The sequence below is a fragment of the Rhinatrema bivittatum genome, chromosome 2, assembly GCF_901001135.1.
Source record: "Rhinatrema bivittatum chromosome 2, aRhiBiv1.1, whole genome shotgun sequence".
NCBI classification, from domain to species: domain Eukaryota; kingdom Metazoa; phylum Chordata; class Amphibia; order Gymnophiona; family Rhinatrematidae; genus Rhinatrema; species Rhinatrema bivittatum.
The window spans coordinates 811,429,073-811,454,099 of record NC_042616.1 but is presented as its reverse complement, the minus strand read 5'-3'; the positions used below and the strand labels follow the sequence as shown (position 1 = coordinate 811,454,099).

The following is a 25,027-nucleotide window of genomic DNA, read 5'->3' as shown; positions in this document are numbered from 1 at the left end:
CGCCCCCGGTATCGGCAGCGCGGACTGCCGAGATTTGGCCGACGCTGGCCGTGCCCCACGCCGCGGGGAAGGGGAGCTCCCGGCCGCGGCTGACCCCCGCGAGGAACCCTCACCCCCGGGAAGGCACCGGGAGCAAAGGCCCTCGCAGGAGAGCCGACGGCCCGGCTCCCCACATGCCGTACAAACAGTGCCTCGGGGCATGGTTTTTTTTTTTTGTTTTTTTTTTTAACACCAAAAAACGGCGCGAAAAACGGCGCGAGTAAGGGCTGGGTGACAAGCCACCCCTTCCGGAGACCACAGTGAGGAACGCAGGCAGTGGACACAATTACCTCGTTTTTAAATTTTATTTTTTTTTTTTTTTAATAGCGCTGCCACCTGCAGCTAAAGTACCTCACAGACAATTGGCTGGTGGAGCCTGCAGGGGGTGTAGCACACCCGACTGAACTTTCTTCTCCGAGGAATGAAACTTCTCAGGAGGCGGATAGGGAGAGTGACCGGCCCACCGATTAATCCTCCCCTCCTCTCACTGGGTAAGACTGAAAAAAAACCCCGGGAAAAGGCTGTAGGGCAGTGCCCTGCCTGGCCTGCTATGGCTCCACTTATTATTACCAAATTAGGTACAAATCACTAATTGATCTAGTCACAGGATTTCTCCTCTATATTAAGTCAAACCTGATAGGGAAATCCCTTCACAAATCAATTTACAGGAGATCAGGACCGCAAGGTTATGCTCTCTCATCTGCTGGAGTCAGAGATATACTGGAGGATCGCAGGGGGCGCACCAGGGTATATCAGTGGTGCCTTTTCAGTTTCTCTCTGACTCCATCTGCTGGACGGGAGGCATAACCCAGCAGTCTGGACTGATCCTGGTACGTACAGGGAATGGACCTTTGGTCTGACCCAGTATGGCAATTTCTTATAGACAGGGTGGTAAATGTTTGGAATGCCCTTCCTGAGGAGGTAGTGAAGAAGAAAACAGTCAACAAATTCAAAGGGGCATGTGATCAATCCTTTAGATCCTCAAAGGCTGGAGGATGGAAATGAAGAGGAGAATGCATGCAGGTAACTTGCACAGAGCAGCAGTTAATATCTTTAACAGAAGGCAGAGGGATGACTACCTTCAACCAACAGCCTTGATGCAACTGCAAAATCACTCCCCACTTTGACAGTGGGGGGGGGGGGGGGGCGGTGCGGAGAAGGAGAATTGGATATAGAAGACAAATAACATGGGCCCTGACTTTTATGGTGTGGGGTATTGACAAGCAGACATAAGGGAAAAGGTACAAGTCCCAAAGCAAAGATAGTCAAGCAGCATTATCTGAATTGTCAAGGATGCTCCTCACCCAGTAAAACTGTTGCTAGCAATAATTTGTTATGGGTTTGACAGTTGCTTGGATTAGGTTGTAAATATTAGTACTCTTATCATAAGGCTTGGGGATAACTGCATGGAGCAGCATTTAAGAAGCTTGCTGGGCAGACTGGATAGACCATCTTGTCCTTTTCTGCCATCATTACTATGTTACTATGTGTCCTCAGACAATAAGACATCGTGTGGGATTATGGCGACGCTCAATGCCTGAAGGTCACGGACATAATTCAATGCTAATCATGTGACATCATGGAATAGCAGCATGGTCCCTGCCACTCACCTTGGCACTCTTCTGTGTCACCGAGGCCCCTCTTTTTATCAGCAGCTGTGCTACCTCAAAGTGCCCACAGGAAAGAGCATCATGAAGCGGGGTGATCCCCTCACACAGGGGGCCACCAGGATCATTTATATTCGCACCATGTTCCAGCAGATACTGGACAATCTCTGTAGGTGTGAAAGATACATGCAATAAATGTCCATGCAGAAAGCTGCTTCCCATCCCATCCCAGCCCATCTATTCTGTCAGTGATATCTCCTGTAATAGCCAGAGTGCCACTTACCCACCCCAACTCACCTACGTTGTGAGCGATATGCTCACATACCCCAGCCCACCTACTCTAACTCCCATGGCTTCAACTCACAGCTGATTTTCAGCATGGCCAATGCAGCTACAGAGAATGGATATTCTTCTGCATTTACCTGGCTAAAAGCACAGCTGAATTGGAGAAATTACTTACCTGATAATTCGTTTTCCTTAGTGTAGACAGATGGACTCAGGACCAATGGGTTATGTGCTCCCCTGCTAGCAGATGGAGACAGAGTAAGGTTTCAAAGCTGACATCACCTTAGATACATCCCCTGCAGTAACCTCAGCCATTCAGTATGCTCTTCAAAAGGCCATTTTGGACATATTATTGAAGAATTTGATTAAAAACTGGAGAATGCACCTGTACTCAACCAGCATAAGTGTTGAATCCCAGCAATACTATAGATGCCCTGGACTAGGGATAGGGTAACGGCTTACCAGTAACCACATGGAATCTAGATTCATCTCATGGGCGATTCCTTGGTGCCTCTCCTGGGCAGCTGCGGGCGGGATGCTGAGTCCATCTGTCTACACTAAGGAAAACGAAATTATCAGATAAGTAATTTCTCCATTTCCTAGCGTATAGCCAGAAGAACACAGGACCAATGGGATGTACAAAAGCTACTCCTAAACGAGGCGGAAGACTGCCTGTGGTTCGGTTAGCACCATCCTTGCAAAGGCTGCGTCCTCTCGGGCCTGCACATCCAGGCGAAAGAACCTGGAGAAGGTGTGCAAGGAAGACCACGTCGCTGCTCGACAGATGTCGATGGGACATAGTAGCTTAGCTTCTGCCCAGGATACAGCCTGGGCCTCAGTGGTATGAGCTTTAACCTGAAGGGGTAAAGGCTTCCCTACCTCCACATAATCTCCCGTGATCACTTCCTTAATCCAGGAGCTATGGTAACTCGCGAAGTCGCTTCGTCTTTTCTTCCCCCATGAAGACAAACAAGCGGTCTGTCTTGCGCATTGATTCTGAGCGTTCCAGGTACTGTACTAGAAGCATACTGACGTTTAAGTGGCAAAGTAGGTGGTAGTTTTCTGTGTTCTTGCATCCATCCAGGGAAGGTAAGGAGATGGTCTGGTTCAGGTGAAACTACAAGACTACCTTTGGTAAGAAGGAAGAGACGATGCGAAGCTGCAACATTCCTGAAGTGAACCGGAGGAACAGTTCCAGACATGACAGTTCAGAGATGCGACGAGCCAAGCAGATCGCCACCAAGAATACAGTCTTCAGTGTTAATAGGCATAGAGACAGAGTGCGCAGTGTCTTAAAGGAAGGCCCTGCTAAAACGTCCAATACTAGATTGAGGTTCCATAAGGGGACCAGCCACTTTAAGGATGGTCTGAGGTGTTTAACTCCTTTTAGGAAACAGGGTAAGTCCAGATGCATCGACAGGTGGGTTCTGTTCACCTCTCCCCTGAAGCAGGAGAGGGCCGCCACCTGGATCTTCAAGGAGTTGAGGGACAATCCTTTGATCAGGCCATCCTGTAAAAATTCCAGAATCATGGGGATCTTGGTCATTTGGGGGTGGGGGTGGGGTTTCTATGCACCAGGCCTCAAATATTCTCCAGATCTGTACATATGTCAAGGATGTTGAGAATTTCCGCGCACTGAGCAAGGTGCTGATTACGGTCGCCAAATATCCCTGCTTCGTCAGGCGAGCCCTCTCAAGGGCCAGACCGTAAGACAGAATAGAGTTGAGTCCTCATGAAGGACCGGACCTTGTTGGAGAAGGTCCCTGTGCGGGGGGAGGCGAAGGGGACGCTCCACGTGAAGCCTCCGCATGTCTGCATACCATGGACATCTGGGCGAACCCAGGGCCACTAGAAGGACCAATCCTCTGTGGTGTTCGATCTTGCGGATGATCTTGCCCAGCAGGGGCCATAGGGGGGAAGGCGTACAGTAAGACCTTCTCTGGCCAGGTCTGGACAAGGGCGTTGATCTAGTCTGAGATGAAGAATCAGGGAGACCTTTGCATTGGGAAATGTGGCCAGTAGGTCGATGGATGGGAGACCCCAGCGATCTACTAGGAGTTGGAAGGCTCTGGTCGACAACGCCCATTCTCCTTGATCCAGACTCTCCCTGTTGAGAGTCTGCTATGATGTTTTTTCCCGCGATTTGGGCGGTCGAGATCCTTGTAGATTTAGCTTCGCCCATTCCTTAAAAGGGGTCCATTTCCAGAGACACTTGGTGACTTTTGGTGCCACGACCACCATAATTTTGGAGAATGTTCTGGGGGTGGTTGCTAGGCTGAAGGGCAGCACCCAGAACTGGTAATGGTGACCCAGTACCACAAAGCGTAGGATTGGGATATGAAGATAGGCCTCACAGGTCCAGGGAGGTTAGGAACTTTCCTGGTTGTACAGTCATTATGACTGAGTGAAGAGTTTCCATGCGGAAGAGAATTATTCACAGATGACAACTGATGCTCTTACATAAAAACATAGAAATGACGGCAGAAGACCAAATGGCCCATCCAGTCTGCTCAGCAAGCTTTCACAGTTATTTTTCTCAAATATGGGTCAAAAAAATATGGATCAAAAATGGGTCGAATGACCCCTCCTTCTTGGATACAATGAAATAGATGGAATAACGTCCCATATGTACTTGGGGTGTAGGTACTGGGGTTATAGCCCTCAAACTGAGGAGCCTTATCAACGTGGATTCCATTGCCAGTTTTTTGTGCTGGGAGTGGCATGGTGACATCATGAACATGTCGCGAGGGATGTTGCGAAATTCCAGAGCGTATCCTTCTCGTATGATGTCCAATACCCATTTGTCCAACTAGATCTCGGCCCACCGCTGAAAGAGGAGGGATAGTCAGCCCCCTATCTCCTTGTCCCGTGGATGGGCCAGCCAAACTTCATTGGGAATTTCGGGTCAACCCCGAGCCCAAACCAGATTGTCTTTTTGGTTGTCTGTTACGAAAGGACTGAGACCTTCCCGAGGGCCGAGATGTCTGAAATGACAAGTTTCTGTAGGGCCGGAAGCGCTAGGAGTCCCTAGTCCCAACCCCATGGGAGAGGGGCACTGCAACCTCTTTTTCTTATCTTCCGGTAGCTGAGGCACTGGAGATTCACTCCACTTACTGGCTAGTTATTCCAATTCGCTACTGAATAGGAGGGATCCATTAAAGGGCATCTTTGTGAGGTTTGCTTTAGAGGTTGCGTTCACTGACCAATTTCGTAACCATAGCTGTCTTTTGGCCGCCACCACTGAGGCTACTCCTCTGGCCGAGGTGCGTACTAGGTCCAAGCTTGCAGCCACTAGGAAGGCTGCAGCGGGCTTGACTGTCTCTCTGCTATGTGCCCCTGAGCTATCTGCCTCTGTCGAGAGAGAAGCAGACACGAATGAGCCACCAGGGCACAAGAGGAAGCTATGTGCAGTGTTATTGCTGCGTGTCGAAAACCTGCTCGTTTGAGCTTCTTTGCTGCTGGGGCCATAATACTTTGTAGCTTGTGCATTCAGCTGGATAGTGTGCCTCAAGCACACACAAGCCTGCCTCGGCGCACGTAAATCTGAGCGGCCAGTTGTGCATGTGGTTACGCGCATAGGAGCCCGCATCGCGCATACCGACAGACAATAGGGAAAAATGGTGTCGCAACAAAACCGCATACAAGATGACGCCACCGCGGCCCGCCACGTGGAGTGCCCACCGAGCCTGAAGCGGGGCCTAGCCCATCGGAGGACCACTCAACCTGCTCGGAAACCCCCTTCCTTCACCCTATCGGGGTCGGAAACAACGTCAGTATGGCGCACGGAGCAAGGAGACTGGAGGAAAGACTTACTGAAGCCCTTCCATGTTTCTGGATAAAAGGAGTTCTTCTCTACTTACCTGGGCTCAGCACTTACCGGCTGAGTATAGAGACGGTCTCCAGCTGCGGGGAGGGGGTGGGGGGGGGGGGGGGGGGTGGGGGAAGGGTTTAGGCCATCACTGCCACACTCAACTTCCTGCACCTGCTGCCTTTCAGCTGCAAAGTCCATCCCGGGAACCGGCTAGTGGACCAAGGCAAACCTCTGAGGGATCTTGGAAATCGCCTCAGGAATTCTCAACTGGGGGAGGGACCCATAGGTATCACGACAGGAGCCCGGGGTTCGATCTTCTCCAATTCAAAAGAAGAAATTTGAAGTAAATTTTCCTCATCTAAAGAGTACTGTGTTCCCGATAGGAGACACAATCCACATCTGCTAGGAGACGGAGAGATACTGGATGGCTGAGGTCACTGCAGGGGTGTATCTAGGGCGACATCAGCTTTGAAACCTGACTCCATCTCCTAGCAGGGGAGCACATAACCCATTGGTCCCGAGTCCATCTGGCTACTTGCTAGGAAATTTTGTATATATCTGACTGCTCAAAGTGTGTGTGTGGTCAGATTTAAGCCTGCCTTTTAGGTGGCTGCATTTACCCAGCTTCACTGAACTGGGTAGTTCTGAATAACACATTAGCCGGCAAAATTGAAAAAGTGCTTTTAGGAACGCTCCAATCCACTCCTCCTTTTACTGGCTAAATTGATCCGGGTTCCAATCTTATGCATGTACATTTAGCAGAATAAAAAGGGGGAAATAGGGGGAGAATTCTGAACAGGTAAGAACTACCTGGTTAAAACCTAGTTTTTGCCTGGTAAATTTTTCAAAATTCGACCCCTCAGAGCATGTTAAAGTCTCCAGGACCAACGCAATCTTGAGCTGAAACTGATAGGATTATTCCCAAGCTCAGATGGAGCTACTAAAAGGTTATCGTCTTTCTCCATAAAAACATACATTAAGCCAGCCCTTCAGAATTCCACCTTCAAGCTCGAAAACTACACCTGGTATTCCTTGAAATGCAAGCCTGGGCCCCCTCCCATCTCACCCAAGTGTCCGTGGTTGCAGACCTCGTGCAGCGGCGTCCATCCACAATAATCACGGGGATTCACAGGATGCCCCTGAGAGCGGAGACAAAGGGTGACACTTTCAAACTCTGCAGCACTCTCAGCCTGTGACTCTTGTCAGTGCCCTCATTCATGCCCCAGCATGGCATCAGGGGTCTTTCATAACCAGGTCACAATCAGGCTCTGCCTCTCAGTTATTAAGTTTGTAGGAACCTTAGTAAGGAGCTTGCCAAACAGGCTTCACAGATGAGACTAACCATTATTAAAAAAAAAAAAAAAGGGACAGCTGTGTCAGTCTGTTGTAGCAAAGATGCTAAAAGCAAGCACTAGTGCTCGAACTCTCTCTACTAAGTCTGAGACTCTGTACCTTCTCCACCAGGTACTGGATCTGCTTCAGGTTTCCGTCAATGCAGGCTCTGTGCAGCGGGGTCTCACCCTTCTCATTGCGCCTGTTCCACTGCAGAAAGAAAATTCAAAATTAGTCAAAAGATAGGCAATAAAAGGGTGCAGGGAAGAAACAAGTGAGGAACAAGATGGGTGAAAGGGGGACAAGAATGGAGAAGGGGAGGTACACCAAGTGAGAGGCTGGGGGACGAAATGGGAAAGGGAGGGCAAGAGGCTGGAGATGATGGATGAGAGCAAGGAAGGTGAAATTTGGACTTTTTTGATAATTTCCTTTCCTCAAATCCAGCCAGACCAGTCCAGATGCATAAGTTATGCTCCCCAGTCAGAGGAGAGAGAACTAAAGGCTCGCTGACATCACCCTTTATAGGGTCCTGTGCTGTCCTCAGTCAGCCAATATTCAGTGCAAAAACTATTATAGCCTAAAGATAAAAAAACTCAAACAAATCCAACTCCCTCTTCAACATAGTCAAAAACCTTATAGAAGAGTATAGCAAAAACTCCCCCATTACAGATGCAAATGACCTAAGTCAAGACCTTGCAATCTTCTTTAGAAACAAAATAAACAAAATAACTGCCTCCTTTAAGAACCCTTCAATCACTGTCACGCTATCCAACTTACCAACTATAACACCCTGGTTGAACTTCAAACCAATCTCAAATACCGAAACAGAAAAGATGTTACGAAAAATTAACCCAGCTCGACATGAACTGGATACTATCCCAACCCGCATGGTCAAAGAAATGGCTCATATTATAGCCCCCAACTTTAGCTGCCATAATTAACACATCTCTTGAAGAGGGAAAACTACCAGCAAGTCTAAAAACAGCTACAATAACTCCAATTCTGAAAAAAAAGAACCTGGACCCAAAAAAAACCCCACCTAGACACCCCACCCCTGTAATGCACCTGAAAAGCACCCCAGTCACCCCACACCACTGTAAGTAAATTAAAAATGTACAACCTGTTTTAAGTGCTGTAAATAAGCTATCTTTTTTATAACTTGACTTAACTGCGGTAAATTAGCTTCTTTATATAACCTACCTTAACTGCTGTAAATAAGCTATTTTATATAACCTTCTTTAATTGCTGTAAATAAGCATTATTGTTTAACCTACGTTAATTAAGTCACTCTTATAATTACCTCCTCTGCAAGTACGGTTATGCTCCTATACTTTCTCAGCTGCTATCCCTTCCTCCTTTACCTCCTCCCTCACTCCCGCCCCCTTTTCACTCCTGCTCCATCACCCGCTCCCTGTTTTTTGTAATTTTCCTCCTTTCTCAAGTTTATTGTAAACCGGCATGATGTGCTCGCACGAACACCGGTATATTAAAAGCTGTTAAATAAAATAAATAAATAAGATCTAAATAACTTCTGGCCTATCTCAAACCTTCCCTTACTTGCCAAGTTGACAGAGAAAGCAGCCTTGAAACAACTTAACGATCACTTAGAAAATTACAATATTCTTCATACCTCACAACACGGTTTCAGAAAGAACCGCAGTACCGAAACCCTTCTACTCAATCTATCGAATATAATAAGAGAATCTGACAACAAATTAAACCACCTATTAATCCTACTTGATCTTTCTGCGGCTTTTGACACAGTAGATCACAATTAATTTCTAGTCTTGCAAATATTGGCCTATCAGGCAAAACGTTAGACTGGTTCTCTTCATTCTTATCTGACAGGTTCTTCAAAGTAACTCTTAATAATTACTCCTCTGAACCCTGTCCCCTTGAAACTGGAGTACCACAAGGGTCTGCCCTCACGGCCACCCTCTTCAACATTTACTTACTCCCTTCTCTGTCAGTTTATCTCAAGCCTTGGCATCACATTCTTTTTATACGCCGATGACATTCAATTTCTCATCCCTATAACCTCCACCATGGAAGATGTTATCAACCTTACAACAAAACACCTCATCGCTATCAGAAACATGCTAAACCAATTAAAATTATGCCTCAATATGAGCAAAACTGAATGCATCCTCATCAAAAGAAACAACTCCATTCAGACAACCACAATGCCGCATATACAAATAGACAACACCATAATTCATCTGAAGAGCTTTGTAAAAGACCTTGGTATCTGGTTAGACAATGATCTGAACCTAAAAAAGTGTATAACAATGAAGACAAAGGAAGGCTTCCACAAGCTTCACATTCTAAAACACCTTAAACCTCTTTTATTCCCACAAGACTTCAGAACTGTCCTACAATCGCTTATCTTCTCAAGTCTTGATTACTGCAATTCTCTCCTCATTGGCCTCCCCAGATCCACATTAAAACCAATTATTACAAAATGCTGCAGCCAGAGTTCTCGCCGGCAAAAAGAAATTTGATCACATCACTCCAGAATTGAAGAGTCTTCACTGGTTGCCGATTGAACAAAGGATCAAATATAAGTCTCTAACCATACTTCACAACGAAATACACAAAGCAGACAACAATGCCCTCTATCACATGATCCAACTTCTCAAAACACCTCACTCAACAAGAAATACCAACAAACTGAAACTAGTAATACCCTCCCTATCCTCTGCTAAACTATCCATCACCAGAAACAGAGCCTTCTCAATCGCAGGACCGAAAGCATGGAACTCTTTACCAGACTACCTTAGCTCTATCAATGACTGCAAATCCTTCAAAAAAGAACTTAAAACTTGGTTATTTAGACAAACCTTCACAGACGGCATTGGATAAACGTCTCTCTCTTATCCAGTTCTACCTCCACCCATTCAATATTAACATCTCTCTCACCCTCTCAACGTCTATTACTTTACTCTTTCACGATTTGTCCCTTTCTGTTCCACTAACCCTCCCCTTCCTCCTGCTCACTTGTCCGCCCCTCTATCACCTCTCACCTTAAAAGCTCAACTAACACTCCTTTCATCGTAAAGTAAACATCTATATTACATTTCATATTCTACCAATCTTCCAGAGTCTCTCTTGATATGTCCGACTTATTTTATATTCTATTAACTGAGACCAAAATGTAACTAGTTTTAGTTTTTAGTTTTCTAGTTATATTGTAAACTTGTAAATTTAGCATTCGGAAGTGTTACATGTATTAAGTTGTTTAAAATGTAAACCGGAGTGAAGGCATTTTGCTATACTTCAGTATAAAAAAGTCTCTAAATAAATAGATAATTTCGGGGAAACAGCAAAACACAACAGAACACTCAACACCAAAATTGAAAACAAAATCTGTAAAACACTCATCTTTCAGGAACCAGAAAGGAGCAGCAGAAAGAAAAAGTACCTAGGCTATGTTGATGAAATCTCTGGATAAAATACCCTCTCTGAAATTCCAGGGGACCTAGAATGATAGTTTGTGAGGATTCTGGACTGGTCTGGCTGGATTTAAGGAAAATAAATAATCAGCTAAAACCAAATTGTTCTTCCTCTTCATCCACCCAGATCAGTCCAAACACATGGGACGTATGCCTCCCTTCCAGCAGATGGAGACAGAGAAAAACTTCGAGAGCACCCTCTCTTAACCTGGTGTGCCACCTGCTGCTCCTCAGTATTTGCTCATACCCAAACAGAATTATTTTAAAGAATAACCATTTTTTTTAACCGAACTCCAGCCCCCCTGAACGAGCAGAGGTTGAAGAATAAAACTTTGACAACATGAAACAAAGGTCTTAGAAAAACCTATACATTTATCAGAAAAAAGGCACAAATCAACAGTATAGTACAGAGCGAGTGGGCTCTCCACCCACAACCTGGAAACCCCTCAATGGGCGGGCGTCTGGACTGATCCGTGGTACTACAGGAACGAAAATTAGCAAGTAAGGACCAATTTTCCTTTCCCTGTACATACCCGGATCAGTCCAGACAGCTGGGATGTACACAAGCTCTCCTAATTAGGGTGGCACTGCGAGAGCCCCACTCGGATGACACTGGCCCCGAAACTGGCGGGGTCTGAATCCTGGACATCCAGTCTGTAGGGTCTGGCAAAAGTGTGTAAAGACTGCCAGATAGCCACCCTGCAGATCTCCTGTGGGGAAACCAGCTGACACTCGGCCCATGAAGCCGCCTGTGCTCGAGTAGAATGAGCCTTCAGGCCCTCAGGGACTGGACGACCAGACCCTATATAAGCAGACGTTATGGACTCTTTAACCAACAAGCAATAGTTGCTTTAGATGCTCCATGCCACAGAATGAAAAGGTGATCCGACAAACGGAACCCATTGGTAGCCTCAAGATAGAGCAAAGCACATCTGACATCCAGCTGTCTAAGTTGTCTCGCACGTGGACCTGTTAGCTCCGCAGCAGGAAAAGCAGGAAGCTCCACCGATTGATTCACGTGAAAGGCAGAATCCACTTTCAGCAAAAAAGATAAGGAAGTATGCAGTGATACACCTGAATCAGAGATGCGGAGAAAAGGCTCCCTGCAGGACAAGGCCTGGAGCTCCGAGACCCTCCTGGCTGAACAAATGGCCACCAAAAACACCACCTTCAACATGAGATCCTTTAAGGTAGCCTTCCTGAGCGGCTCAAAGGGGCCTCGCACAAACCCCAGAGAACTAGATTCAGACTCCAGGAGGGGCACTGCCTGCGAGTCAGGGGGCTCACATGCCTCATGCCCCCGTAGAAAACTCACCACATCCGGATGAGTCGTTAGAGGAGCACACAGACTGTGGCTCCGCAAACATCCTAGGATAGAGATCTGAGCCTTCAGCAAATTATAAGACAGACAATCCTTTGTCTAAGCCATTCTGCAGAAAGGAGAGAACCAGACACACTGAAGCCCTATGAGGATCCACCCCTTGAGGCTGGCACCAGGCCTCGAAGACCTTCCATACACGAACATATGCCAGAGACGTGGAGGTTTTCCGGGCCTGCAAGAGGGTGGAAATAACCGTCTCCGGATAACCTTTCTTCCTCAATTGCCGCCTCTCAAAAGCCAGGCTACAAGACAAAAGCAATCTGACTGATCAAAAAAATATAGGTCCCTGGTGAAGGAGATTCTGACCATGACCGAGTCGGAGAGGGCCTTCCAAGGCTAGATTCACAAGGTCCGCGAACCAAGGCCTCCGTGGTCACTCTGGTGCCACGAGAATCACCCGTCCCTGGTGAAGTTCTATCCTCCGAAGAATTTTTCCACCAGCAGCCATGGGGGAAACACGTAAAGGAACTACCAGGGCATCGACGCCCTCCGCACCGTAATCTCTTCTGCGACTGAAAAATCGCGTCGCCTTGGTATTCGTGTGAGTCGCCATCAAATCCACGTGAGGTTCACCCCACCTGCGACAGATCGGGCGCATGGCGGCATTGGACAGCTCCCACTCTCCTGGGTCTAGCTGTTGCCGACTGAGGAAGTCCGCCTGCACTTTTGTCGATCTCGCGATGTGAGACGCCGCCAACATCGCTAGATGCTGCTCTGCCCAGGATATCAGCTTCTCCTCTTCAAATGCTATGGGATGACTCCTGGTTCCTCCCTGCCGATTGATGTAGGCTATAGTCCGTGCATTGTCGGACAGGGCTCTGACTGCCCGATTGCGCAGGAGGGGTAGGAAGCTCTGCAGAGCCAGCCAGACAGCCCTAGTCTCGAGACGATTGATCGACCAGAATGCTTCCATCAGAGACCACCGGCCCTGAACCGACAGTCTGGCATACCACTCCCCAGCCGGAAAGACTGGCATCGTCTGTCACTACCATCACTGAGGTATTTCCAGATTCACCCCGCGCTCCAAGTTGTCCTGGGTGAGCCACCACGAAAGACTGGATCTGGCAACGCCAGTGAAATTGTTCAGACAGCAGATTCCAGCGTGACAGCAATGCAGCTTGAAGAGACCTCATATGCGCAAAAGGCCCATGGGACCAGTTCCAAGGTCAAAGCCCTGGAACCAAGAACCTGCAGGTAATCCCAGACCTTGGGCACCGAGGCTTGCAAGAGGCTTGCCAGCTGCGTAATTTGAGGATTCTGTCCTCTGAGAGGAACACCTTACCCACTTGGTTATCGCTCCCAAAAAATTCAGGACCTGGGATGGGGTTAGATGGCTCTTGGCGAGGTTGACCATCCAGCCCAGAGACCTCTGGCGGTGAACGACATCTACCGCCATCGAGCATTGGTCGGCCGACTTCGCTTGGATGAGCCAATCATCCAGATAGGGATGCACCAGAACCCCTTCCTTCCGCAGGGCCGCCGCCACCACAACCATAACTTTGGTGAAGGTTCATGGAGCCGTGGCAAGGCCAAATGGTAAAGCGCAAAATTTAAAATCTTGACTGAGAACCATAAACCTGAGGTACCTCTGATGGTCCTTGCAAATCCCAATGTGGAGATAGGCTTCCGTCAGATCCAATGCTGCCAGGAATTCGCCCTTCCGTACAGCTGCGATGACCGAGTGGAGCATCTCCATCTGGAAATGTGGCACCTTGAGCCACATTCACCTTCTTTAAATCTAGGATGGGCTGAAAAGTCCCCTCCTTCTTCAGGACTACGAAGTAAATGGAGTAATGTCCCGCTCCGTGTTCTGATGGGGGAACTGGCACAATGGCCCCCAGACTTTGGAGGCGCTCCAGGGTCTGACAAACGATAACCACTTTTTCTGGGGACCCACAAGGGGACACCAGAAACAGGTTGCATAGCGGATGAGCAAACTCTAATGTGTAGCCGTATTCTATCACACTGAGAACCCACTGATCTGAAGTGATTTTGACCCACTCCTCGTAAAAGAGAGTCAGCCGACCCCCTATGACCGGGTCCGAGGAGAGGGCCAGTCAGAACTCACTGGGCAACTTTAGACCTGCTGGGCCCCTGCCCGGAACCATCACTGGCTGATCTACACCCATGGTAGGCCTGCGACCAAGACTGGAACCTCCCAGAGGTCTGACTTTGGTCCGCGCCCTGCCGGAAACGTCTTTGGCCACAAAAGTGAGAGCAAGCAGAGGCTGAAAGGGCAGACTGCTTTCCCCTATCTTCTGGGAGCTTATGCATCTTCTTATCCCCCAGCTGCTTAATTAGCTGCTCTAAGTCCATTCCAAAGAGCAGTCTGCCTTTAAAAGGAAGAGCACCGAGCAGAGCCTTTGAAGATACATATGCAGCCCAGCTACAGAGCCAAGAGCCTCCTGGCAGAGACGGCCAACACCATCGTCTGCGACGAGGTGCGAAGGTCATACAAAGCGTCCACGCCATAAGAGACAGCAGCTTCGAGGCATTCCACCTGCTTAGCCTCTTGGGGCTCCAAATCCTTGGCACTGAGCAACTGCTGCACCCAGCGGAGGCCCGCCCTGAGCATGTAGCTATTGCAGACTGCAGCATGAATACCCAGGGCAGAAACTTCGAAAATCCTATTGAGGTGACCTTCCAAGCTTGCAATCCTGGAGATCTTTCAACGCTGCTCTGGCCACCGGGATGGCAGTCCGCTTTGTGACCGCCAAAACCGATGCGTCCACTTTCGGAACCCGTAAGAGTTTTAAAATGTCTTCCGGAAAAGGGTAGAGTTTGTCCATTGCTCTGCCAACCCTGAAGCCCAGTCTCAGGAGTGTCCCACTCCCGCACCATCATTTACTGCAACATGGAGTGGAGAGGAAAAGTTTGAGCAGGGCCTCTCAGCCCCGCTAAGACGGGATCCACTTTATCCGGACTTGGGTCCACAAGAGCTGCCACAATCCCCAACTCCTGCAGAACTTGCAGGATAAGGGGGGGCCAGCTCCTCCTGACGGAATAGGCGGACCACTTTCAGGTCATCACCCTCAACCGAGGGGAGAACGCCAGACGCACGTCCGGGGCCCAGTCCTGATTGGACTCATCCGTCTCCACCTCCTGGGAAATTCCCCACCCCGTGTGAGAATGAATCATCCAGATTTGCGTCGCTGCTGGCAGATCCTCCTTCCTGGCCACCTTCCCAGGTGGGCCCTCGGGAACCTGATCACCGGGAAGACCCCTCTTCTGAGCACCACTGGCCAAAAAGGACTGGTGCATTAAAAGGATAAACTCGGGGGGGGGGGGAGGGGACTGGCCCCCTAGAGATCTTCCCATGGTACTGGCCCCCCCTCAGAATGCCCCCCGGGCCTCATTGGGGAAAAAAAAAATCGGCAGGAGAGAGTGCCAGAGGAAAATCCCCTCCCCCTAATGCACTTTCCTCTGCCGTGCGAAATGTGTCCAAAATGGCCACCATTCCCTCACTGAGAGGGACCGGATCGGCCTGCACATAAGCGGCAGCAATGGCTCTACCAGAGCCCAAGTGCTGCGAAGAAACCAGCGCGGATGTGCACGGGAAAGGCTCCCCACCAGGGAGACAAAGAGTGCAGCAAAATCTCGGCCCAAAAAACGCTCCCAACAGCTCGAGCGGGGCATGCCGCCAGAGGAGCCGCGTGACCGAAAGCGGACCGGCCCAGGAAGAACAGGGAAGGCGCCTGACAAGACTCACTGCTGACCGGATACTTGCAGCCGAGCTGTTGCCAGCAAATACTGCCTGCACTGTGTCTGCGCTTTTTTTTTTTTTTTTTTTTAAACAAACTTCAGGCAGAACAATTAAAGAGCCAGAGCTCTCCCCTTTTTTTTTCCTGAAGAAAGTTAGAGGCTACATGGGGGGGGGGGGGAGTGAACTGGACCACCAGATATCACCCCCTGCATCCCAAAGAGCTAAAGATGGGGTTTCCCAACCCTTGCTTGTTCCTTGCCTGTGACCAGGGAGGATGGTCCCACCAGGACCTAACAAACTCCCCGGTAAGCCGCTGCTTTCCCAGTTCTTTCCCTTACTTGACTGTTTTTTTGGTTTTTTTTTTTAAGCTTGGGTCAGAACTACAGGTTTTGCACCACCTTCATCTGCTGGACACAGAGAAATACTGAGGAGCAGCAGCAGGTGGCACACCAGGTTAAGAGAGGGTGCTCTTGAAGTCTGTCTCCATCTGCTGGAAGGGAGGCAAAACCCAGCTGTCTGGACTGATCCAAGTGCATACAGGGAACTTTGTTTTGGACTCCTATAGAGAATGCCTTATGAGACTTTTTTCAGAATGTTTTCTGGTGTGGCCAAGATGACTCAGATTAAGAGAAAAGGATCTTTCTTGCTGAGGACTGGAGTCCTGCAGTTGGGTGCATCATTTTGGTTATGAGGTTTAGAGGTGTTAAGAACATTTTTTATGAAGTTTCTCATCTTGTTCCATTTTTAAATGATAGAGCAACTCAGGGTTCTCCTGCCACTATCACTGCCTAGTGGCTTTGTCTTCTCCAGAAGACTAACAGATCTCCTCCTCCCACTGGACATACCATGTTAATAACCGCCTAGGATAAATCTCTGTTTATGTATTTCTAATATATTGTTTTTATTGATTATATTTATCACTCTTCAGTTGTTATAGTTTAAATTCTGCCCTGTCTTCCATCTCCCATGTTTTACGCTCCCTGTTTAATGTAACTTTACCTTCTACCTAGATGTTAATTGGTTTCCCCCGTTCTATTGTAAACCGGTACGATAAGACTTGGTCTTGAGTATCGGTATAGTAAAAGAAGTTAAATAAAAAGTTAAATAATGATTAGGAAGTCAGTAGGCTATGGAGAAATTTTACTTGTTAACTGTCTTTCCATGAATCCTACTACACAAGTCTAGTCGAAACAAGTGGGTTATGTCCCTTTACCAGCAAATGGAAGTGGAGAACACAGTTTTCCTTAATGACATCACCACCAGTACTTAAGAGGTGGAGCAGCATCAGAACAACTCAGTATTTCTATAACAAAGCACTAAACAGAACAAACATTCAGACAATATTTCAAAAACTTTAAAAATGTTACTGGAGAGAAGATCCTCTTACCATGTGTTACTCATCCACGCCCTGTAAGGAACAGGAACAACAAAAGGGAGGACAGGAGAGTAAAAACAACCAAAGGCAGACCAGAGGATCCACCTCTTTGTAATACATCTGTATAAGACAGATGTATTATAAGACAGATGTATTATAAGACAGATGTATTACAACCTTGCATTTCCAGACTCTGCATTTTAACTAATCACATTTTTCTCTTTGAATGCTCTAGGACATTTATGACTATGCATTGTAAATATTTTTTTCTCTGTTCAGTTAAATTTTAAATTTTAACTGTGTTTGCCCTGTTTACTATGTATGTTCTTAGTTCTATGTATCGCCGTTCAGGCAATTTTCTGTTCCTTGTAAACTGGTTTGATTTGTATTTAATGCAGGAAGATCGGTATATAAAAATAAATAAATAAATAAATAAATAAATAAATAAATAAATCAATCAGACAGGCACCTGGATCGGAAAAACTTCCTCCTCCTCAATGCAGAATAACTTCCCTGGACTGAAGCAGGAGGATTCATAGAAAGAAAATAGACAGGTAAACATTTCTCCTTCCCTTTCATCCTGCAATACCAAGCCCAGTCAAGACAAATGGGAAGTATCAAAGCCCAACTAGCTTGAGAGGGAGGAAGCAAAGGACGCTTTGAGAATGCTAGCCCCAAGGCTACATTTTCCTCGGCAAAAACATCCAATCTGAAATGCTTAGCAAAGGAATGCAAGGGACTACTAAGTAGCTGACTCGCCAATACCTACCAGCGCAATAGCAATTTCTTCTGCCAAGGAAGAAGAATGAGTTCTAGCAGAATGAGCACAATCCTGGATATCAGATGGCCATAGAGCATAAATGCTGAAGATATTGCATCCAGGATCCAGCCTGCCAGAGTAGCTTTGGAGGCCTCCCCTTATGTAGCCCTCCAAATAAGACAAAAAGCCTGCCTGTTGTCTGGAAAGGATTAGAAACCTCGAAATACTTAATAAGCACCTGACAGACATTCAAAGTTCCAAAGATTTATTAGTGTCCTGACATTTATCTAAAGAGAAAGCCAGCAAAGAAAGACCGATTGAGAAGGAACGTCGAAACTGCCTTCAGAAGAAAGAAGGCAGGGTATTAAGATAAATTAAATCTGCCATAAAAGCTAAAAATGGATCCCTATAGGAAAGAGCCTGAAACTCGGAAATATGCAGAGCTGAACAGATTGCCACCAGGAATAAACCTTTAAAAAACATATCTTTAAGCAAAGCATGTTTCAAAGGCTCAAAAAGTTGAGGCTACTAATGCTTTCATGACAAAACTGACAACTCACGAAGGAACTGAGCCTAAAACGGAAATCGCTGCCTTGAAGATGTACCAGCCAATCAGAACTCGGAGGTCTACGTCTCAGGCCCTGTTAGATGTACCCTCTTTTAAGAATTGTGCGCCTCAATGAATCACGAGCATGCTTGCTTTATGTTCAGGCCCTCTGCTATGGAATGCTCTACCTCAGGATCTAAGGGGAGAGGTAGCAGTCACCAGATTCAGGAAAATGCTGAAGGCCATTTTATTTAAGCAAGCATTCAAAATTTAAGGGCGCTTGGTTATCAAACACAAGAAACACATTGGAGGCAATTTTAGCTTTTAAGCAGGTTCTAAGCTTTTAAGTGTTTTTATTAACTAAAACAGATTTGGAATTTATTGCAAAATTAGACTGTCAGATTTTACAGCAGGTTGAGTTAATGTATATGTTTTGGTTTTATGTTAGTTGATGCTACTTTTACATATTTTGCTTATTTTAGTGGATTGATTTTACGGTAATTTGTTTTATGTTTTAATTTTTTGGTTTAATATGAATGTTCTTATGTAAACTGCCTAGAAATGTTGATTAATTTTTTAAATAAATAAAATAAAATGGGACACATCTGGGTAGGAAACTACTGAAATCCCATGGATCCCACCCCTGAAACAGAAGATAGCCATTACCTGGACTTTCAAAGAGTCCAAGGTTAGTGCCTTCCTCAAGTCTAACTGGAGAAAGTCTAAAATACCAGGGATATCTGACTGTCAAGGAGAAACGGACCATTCCTTAAAGCAAGCCTGAAAGATACCAAACCTGAACATAAGCCAAAGAAGTTGAGGTCATATAGGTTTTTAATAGAGTAGAGATTACCGATAAAGAGTAACCTTTGTTCCTCAAAGGCATGACCACTGAAGAATCAAGCTGAAAGATAAAACTGAGAAGGATCTTCCATGAACCCTGCACCAAGAGTCCTTGGCCATCTGGAAGATGAAGGAAATAGGCTATTTACAGGCTCAACAAAACCACATACCATGGCCTCCTTCGCTAATCTAGCACCACGTGAGAGCTCTGACTCTATACTCCTTAGAATTTTTCCTATTAGCGGCCAGGGGGAAATACGTATCACAACTCCCTTCTTGGGCAAGGCTGAAGTAAGGTGTGTATCCCTTTGACTTTGCCCTCCTTGCAACATACTTGGGTATTCTTGCAAGTTGCCATCAGATCAATGTGAGGCATGCCCCACGGTAGCACTACCTGCTGAAAGGCATCTTGGTTGAGTGCCCATTTGCTTGGATCCCAGAGAGTCCTGCTCAAAAAATCAACGTGAATATTCTCCTGACCACACTATGAGCCGTTGTCAAGAGTTGGAGATTTTCTTCCACCTAAGGGAAGAGGAGGTTTGTCTCTTCCAACATCCCTAGACTTCAGGTATCTCCTTATCTGACGACATATTACATTCCCCCTTAAGAAGGGAAGAAAATGACCAAGGGTTAATCTTATTGCCCCAGTTTCCAAACTGTTTGATCAAAGGGCCTCCTCCTGAGACTACAGCCCCTGAGCTACTTGATCCAGACAATATGCTATTAAAGGCTTACGTCCTTTAATAGGTTCTGAGAGATGGTCCACCGATCAAAAATGTTCCTCACCAACACAAGCAGTGGGAGGCGAAACCCGAAATTCTGAGAATAGGGTAGCTACAGAGAAAGAAGGGAGGATTGAAGAGGTCTCATGAGAGTCCTGACCCACAGAACTAGTTCCAAAATGACTGCCATGAAAACCCAGCAGCTGATATAATCCCAAGCTTACAGGATTCCCAGGGCAGTGAATCTCTGAACTTGGAGAACACTTTAGGCCATTCTTTCTGGCATATGGAATCTGCAACCTAACTTGGAATTGAACCAAGCAACCTGATATTCTAAGGACTGAGTAGGAAGACGGCACACCGGTATATCTAGGGGGTGCTTTTCAGTTTTCTCTCTGACTCCATCTGCTGGAGGGGAGGCATAACCCAGCAGTCTGGACTGATCCTGGTACGTACAGGGAATGCCCTCTTCCTCAGATTGGCTGCAATAACTACCATCACTCGGGAAAAATGTTCATGGAGCCAAAGCCAGAATAAAAAAACAGCGGCTATAAACTGAAAACAATCCAGCAGAACGAAGAAACTAAGATAATTTGTTCTCCCATCCTAATGGAAAGGTGAAGAAAAGCTGCCAAAAAGTCAAAGATGAAAAGCCTTCCCGCACCACCATTAGAATGGGATGAAAAGAATTCATCCTGAAGCAAGGAATCCAGAGACTGCTGAATACTCTCTTTAGATCAAGAATAGGTCAGTACATCTCATGGCTGTTTTCCTTCCTCTTTTAATCCTTGCCAAATTAAACCCTTCTGGGCTCTACCAAATCCCCTCTGGAACTGGGAGCTCACTACACTGGGCATACCAGTGCCTGGCCTTAAACTTCTGTCACCCTAAAACCCCAAGGCAAAAGGAAAGGCCGGCCTAGTGAAGACTCTGCTGAACCATCAGTACATCCTAGCGTTTGTTAGAGGAAGAGAATAGAGAGTTATTCCTGTCTGCAAGTAATGTCAACTTCACCGAGGAAAAGCTGCATTCTCTGCCTCCATCTGCTAATAGGGGAACATTACCCACTGGGTCTTGACTGGACTGATATAGCAGAATGAAATGGAAGTTAGGTTTTTTTCATCTTCCCCATTAATACTGCGGATAATTTCTTCCTCTTAATTGTGGACTGATATAATGTTGGGAGGAATTGCTTTATTCTTATGTATTATTTTCTCCCCTTTATCCCAATATAGTTCTCAACAAGGTTTTGCTGGATGTGTGGGTGAAAATTGCAATAAATATTATTAAAATGGAAAGGAATTCACTGAGAAAAGGAGGACTATTAACAGAGTGCCTCAGGGATCTGCCCCTGGGCCAGTTCTGTTCAATACCTTGCGAGTGATAGTGCAGAGAGGCTGGAAGGGAAAGTTTGCCTTTTTGCAAATGACACTAAAAACTACAACAAAGTGGACACCCCAGAAAGAGCATAAGAACTGGAAGAGATCTAAGAAAGCTCAAGGAGTAGTCAAAGTGCTTGGCCGTTAAGATTCAAAGCAAAAAATAATTTAAAAATTGTCCATTTGGGCTGCAAAATTCCAGGGAGTGGTACATGAAGGATGAAATATTGTGTGCACCAAAGAGAGAGAGAGAGACTTTGGGGTTGCTATGACTGAGCAGTGTGATAAGGCAGAGGTCAGAGACAGAGAGATGCCGGGGAGCACAGAGAGAGGCATAACCAGCAGAAAAAAAAAGAAAAGTGAAAACGCCTCTGTGCAGCTCATCATGAATCCTCACCTAGAATATTGTGTCCAACTCTGAAAGGAAGAGAAAAGGTGAAAGCAGTGCACTGAAAGGCTCCCAAAATAATGCAGAGTCTGCACCAAAAGTCCATGGCAATGGGTTCCCAAATCTGTCCTGGAGGACCCCCAGCCGGCTGGGTTTTCAGGTTATCTTCAATGAATGGACATGTAAAAAAGATCTTCATAATCCACCTCCAATTGCATCAACGTCTCTCACCAGCCTATTCACGTGGACATCCTGAAAACCTGACTGGCTGGGCGTCCCCAGGACAGGTTTGGGAACCAGGGCCCTAGAAAACAAGAGACAGAAGGGGCATCTCAGAGATATTCAAATGCCTCAAAGAAATAATTGCAAAGAAACACATTTTTCAGAGGAAAGCATGCTCTAAGCACTGGAGGCAACGGTACGGGGTAGACAGAGGCCTCCCAGCAGAGGTGGTGGAAACAAACAAACTCAGTAATGGGATTCAAGACAGCCTGGCATATGCACAGAGGATTCCTAGTTGCAAAGAAGTGAGGGGACGTCAGAGATGAACTGGAGTCAAGGACATTGCACTAATGGTCTATCTCCCCCATAGAATCATTTTCACTATTAAAAATCTGCGTTTTAAAATTGTAATCTGCTTCAAACAAACATTTGGAGATGCGGCATATAGGCCTGGCCCAAAATAAATACAAATCCAACAGCTAGAAACAACTCATGGGCAATAAATATCGCTCATTCTGGGAGCTGTTGCACCCCAGAAATGGCTGCACAGGTACAAGATTTCAGAACAGAGCAATCACCTGTCACACAGAGCGGCGTCATTCCTCCTGCTGTCTAGAGAAGAGATTTAAGACCCTGAGAAAGCTTGCAGCGGAGAAGCCCTGAGCAGAGAAGACTGTATTGCTCTGTACAAGAGACCATAGCTGCTTTTCTTACCCTGTTTATCTTCCTCCTGCCAGAGACCGTTTTCTCATAGCCTTCCAGATCTTCCTCTTCATCTGTGAAGAGAGCAAAACGCGTAGCTTAGACCTCGAGAGGGTGAGCAATTCACTTTGGTGGCAGTGATAAGCTGGGGCCTTTCCCCAGGTTCTCCTCTAAAGAGGACCTGGAGGCTCCACTTAAGGAGAACTCTTCCTGTTATTATGGAAGAGTTTCCGGGTCCTCTCCAGAAGTAACAGTGGGAGAGGAGGCAGTAGTGGATGTAAGCTCCGCATTCCCAGAGACGACCCTGAAACAGGCTCTACCCATCTGTGGCTACAGAAGTTTGCTGCTGAGGTAGTGGGAAAAGGGGCCAAGGACGTTGCTGGTAGAGAATGTGTGTGTCATAAACCTCAAAGTCTCTTACAGGACCATCGTAGGCTCTGAATGAGGAGCATGAGCGGTACTCCATAAATTAGTGAGGTTCTGATCATCCAATCAGAGCATCGGAAAGTGAAGGCATTGGATCGGGCAGCAAATGGGGGCAGGCCGCACTCTTGCTTGTTGCAGGAAACCCCCAGGAGATACGGAGCTAATTGTACTCCTCCAGTTCTTCAAAGACCAGTTTTAATGAAACGTGGATCCAGGACGGGCCAACAAAATTTGAACTAAGTGTGGGTGGGGGGCATGGACTCAAGTTTACATAAACTTTTATTTTACAAATACAAAAATTTAAAAAAAAAAACAGAGCTAAGGACATTTATCCTTGGACTGATGATTAGAAGAAAGACTAAAAGTACCTGTTTCCCCGAAAATAAGTCTCAGTGTCTTATATTAATTTTTGCTCCCAAAGATGCACTAGGCCTTATTTTCAGGGGATGTCTTATTTTTCCATGAAGAAGAATTCACATATATTGTTGAACAAAAAAATGAACATTTATTATATTCTGAATAGTTGTCTGGTTATGCTGGTTTGTGATGACAACTAAAGGAAAATTAGTTTCTTACCTGATAATTTTCGTTCCTGTAGTACCACGGATCAGTCCAGACACCTGGGTTGTGACTCCGCACCAGCAGATGGAGACAGAGCAAGACTTGTCGGGCACCCCTACATATAGTAAGGCGCCACCCACAGCTCCTCAGTCTTACGGAATGTCAAAGCAAATTGAAAAACCAAACTAACTAACTATACCGCTCCAAAACCAGGGCCGATTCAAGAAACCCCCAGCTGGATCAGAACTCCCAGAACCAGAGGACCAACAACTTACAATGAAGCCAATCTTCAAGCCCAACCGAGCGGACTCTCCGTATCTTATAAAACACACCACAACAGACTACACGGGCAGGCTCCTGGACTGATCCTTGGTACTACAGGAACGAAAATTATCAGGTAAGAAACTAATTTTCCTTTCCCTGTACGTACCAGGATCAGTCCAGACACCTGGGATGTACCAGAGCTGAATTACTGAGGGTGGGAGCCAGAGAGTCCCGCTCGCAGCACTCTCTCTCCGAATCCCCCTGAATCCAGACCCCGAACATCCAACCGGAAGTGTTTAGCGAAAGTATGCAACGACTTCCAAGTCGCTGCCCTGCAAATTTCTTGCGGCGATACTTGCGAAGATTCCGCCCATGAGGCGGCATGGGACCGCGTCGAGTGAGCCCGAAGGCCCACCGGCACAGTCTTCCCTTTCAGTATGTACGCTGAAGCAATGGCCTCCTTGAGCCAGCGCGCAATCGTGGTCCGGGAAGCTGCCCCTCCCCTCTTTGGGCCCGACCACAAGACAAACAGTTGATCCGAGATCCGAAAAGGGTTTGTTACTTCCAGATAACGGAGCAGAACTCTGCGGACATCAAGTTTCCTCAACAACTTAGCGTCAGTACCAGAACGCTCCCCCTCCGGAAAAGCGGGCAGCTCCACCGTTTGATTCATATGAAAAGCGGACACCACCTTTGGCAGAAAGGAGGGAACCGTCCTTAGGGAAACCCCGGAATCCGAGAAGCGCAAGAAAGGTTCCCTACAAGATAACGCCTGCAATTCCGAGACTCGTCTCGCCGACGCGATTGCCACTAGAAACACCGCTTTAAGAGTAAGGTCTTTTAGCGTAGATCGCTTGATGGGCTCAAAAGGCGGCATGCACAGAGCAGAAAGCACCCAATTGAGATTCCAGGATGGACAAGGATGACGCAACGGAGGGCACAAATGCTTAGCTCCCTGGAGGAAACGCGCCACATCCGGATGATGTGCGAGAGACATACCGTGCACCTTCCCCCGAAGGCAACCAAGCGCCGCCACCTGGACCCTAAGGGTACCACAAGATAGACCTTTTGCAAGCCCCGTCTGAAGAAAAGCGAGGACATCCGGCACGGACGGTAACACAGGATTCACGTCCCGAGTTCTACACCAATCCTCAAACACTACCCAAACCCGAACGTAGGCGAAGGAGGTAGAACGCTTCCTAGCATTCAACAAGGTGGCTACCACCGC

The 25,027-nt window shown here is 46.9% G+C and overlaps 1 protein-coding gene across 1 annotated transcript in view; it reads right to left on the bottom strand.

The window, feature by feature from the left end:
• The window catches only part of TONSL (tonsoku like, DNA repair protein), a 228,033-nt gene that overhangs the window by 108,342 nt on the left and 94,664 nt on the right, over positions 1 to 25,027 (bottom strand). The window contains exons 10-13 of the mRNA XM_029587216.1: positions 22,561 to 22,622; positions 7,195 to 7,284; positions 6,809 to 6,881; positions 1,650 to 1,813 (exon numbers count right to left, since the gene is read on the bottom strand). Coding sequence (XP_029443076.1) covers positions 1,650 to 1,813; positions 6,809 to 6,881; positions 7,195 to 7,284; positions 22,561 to 22,622 — 389 coding nt within the window. The remainder of the gene's footprint in view (positions 1 to 1,649; positions 1,814 to 6,808; positions 6,882 to 7,194; positions 7,285 to 22,560; positions 22,623 to 25,027) is intronic.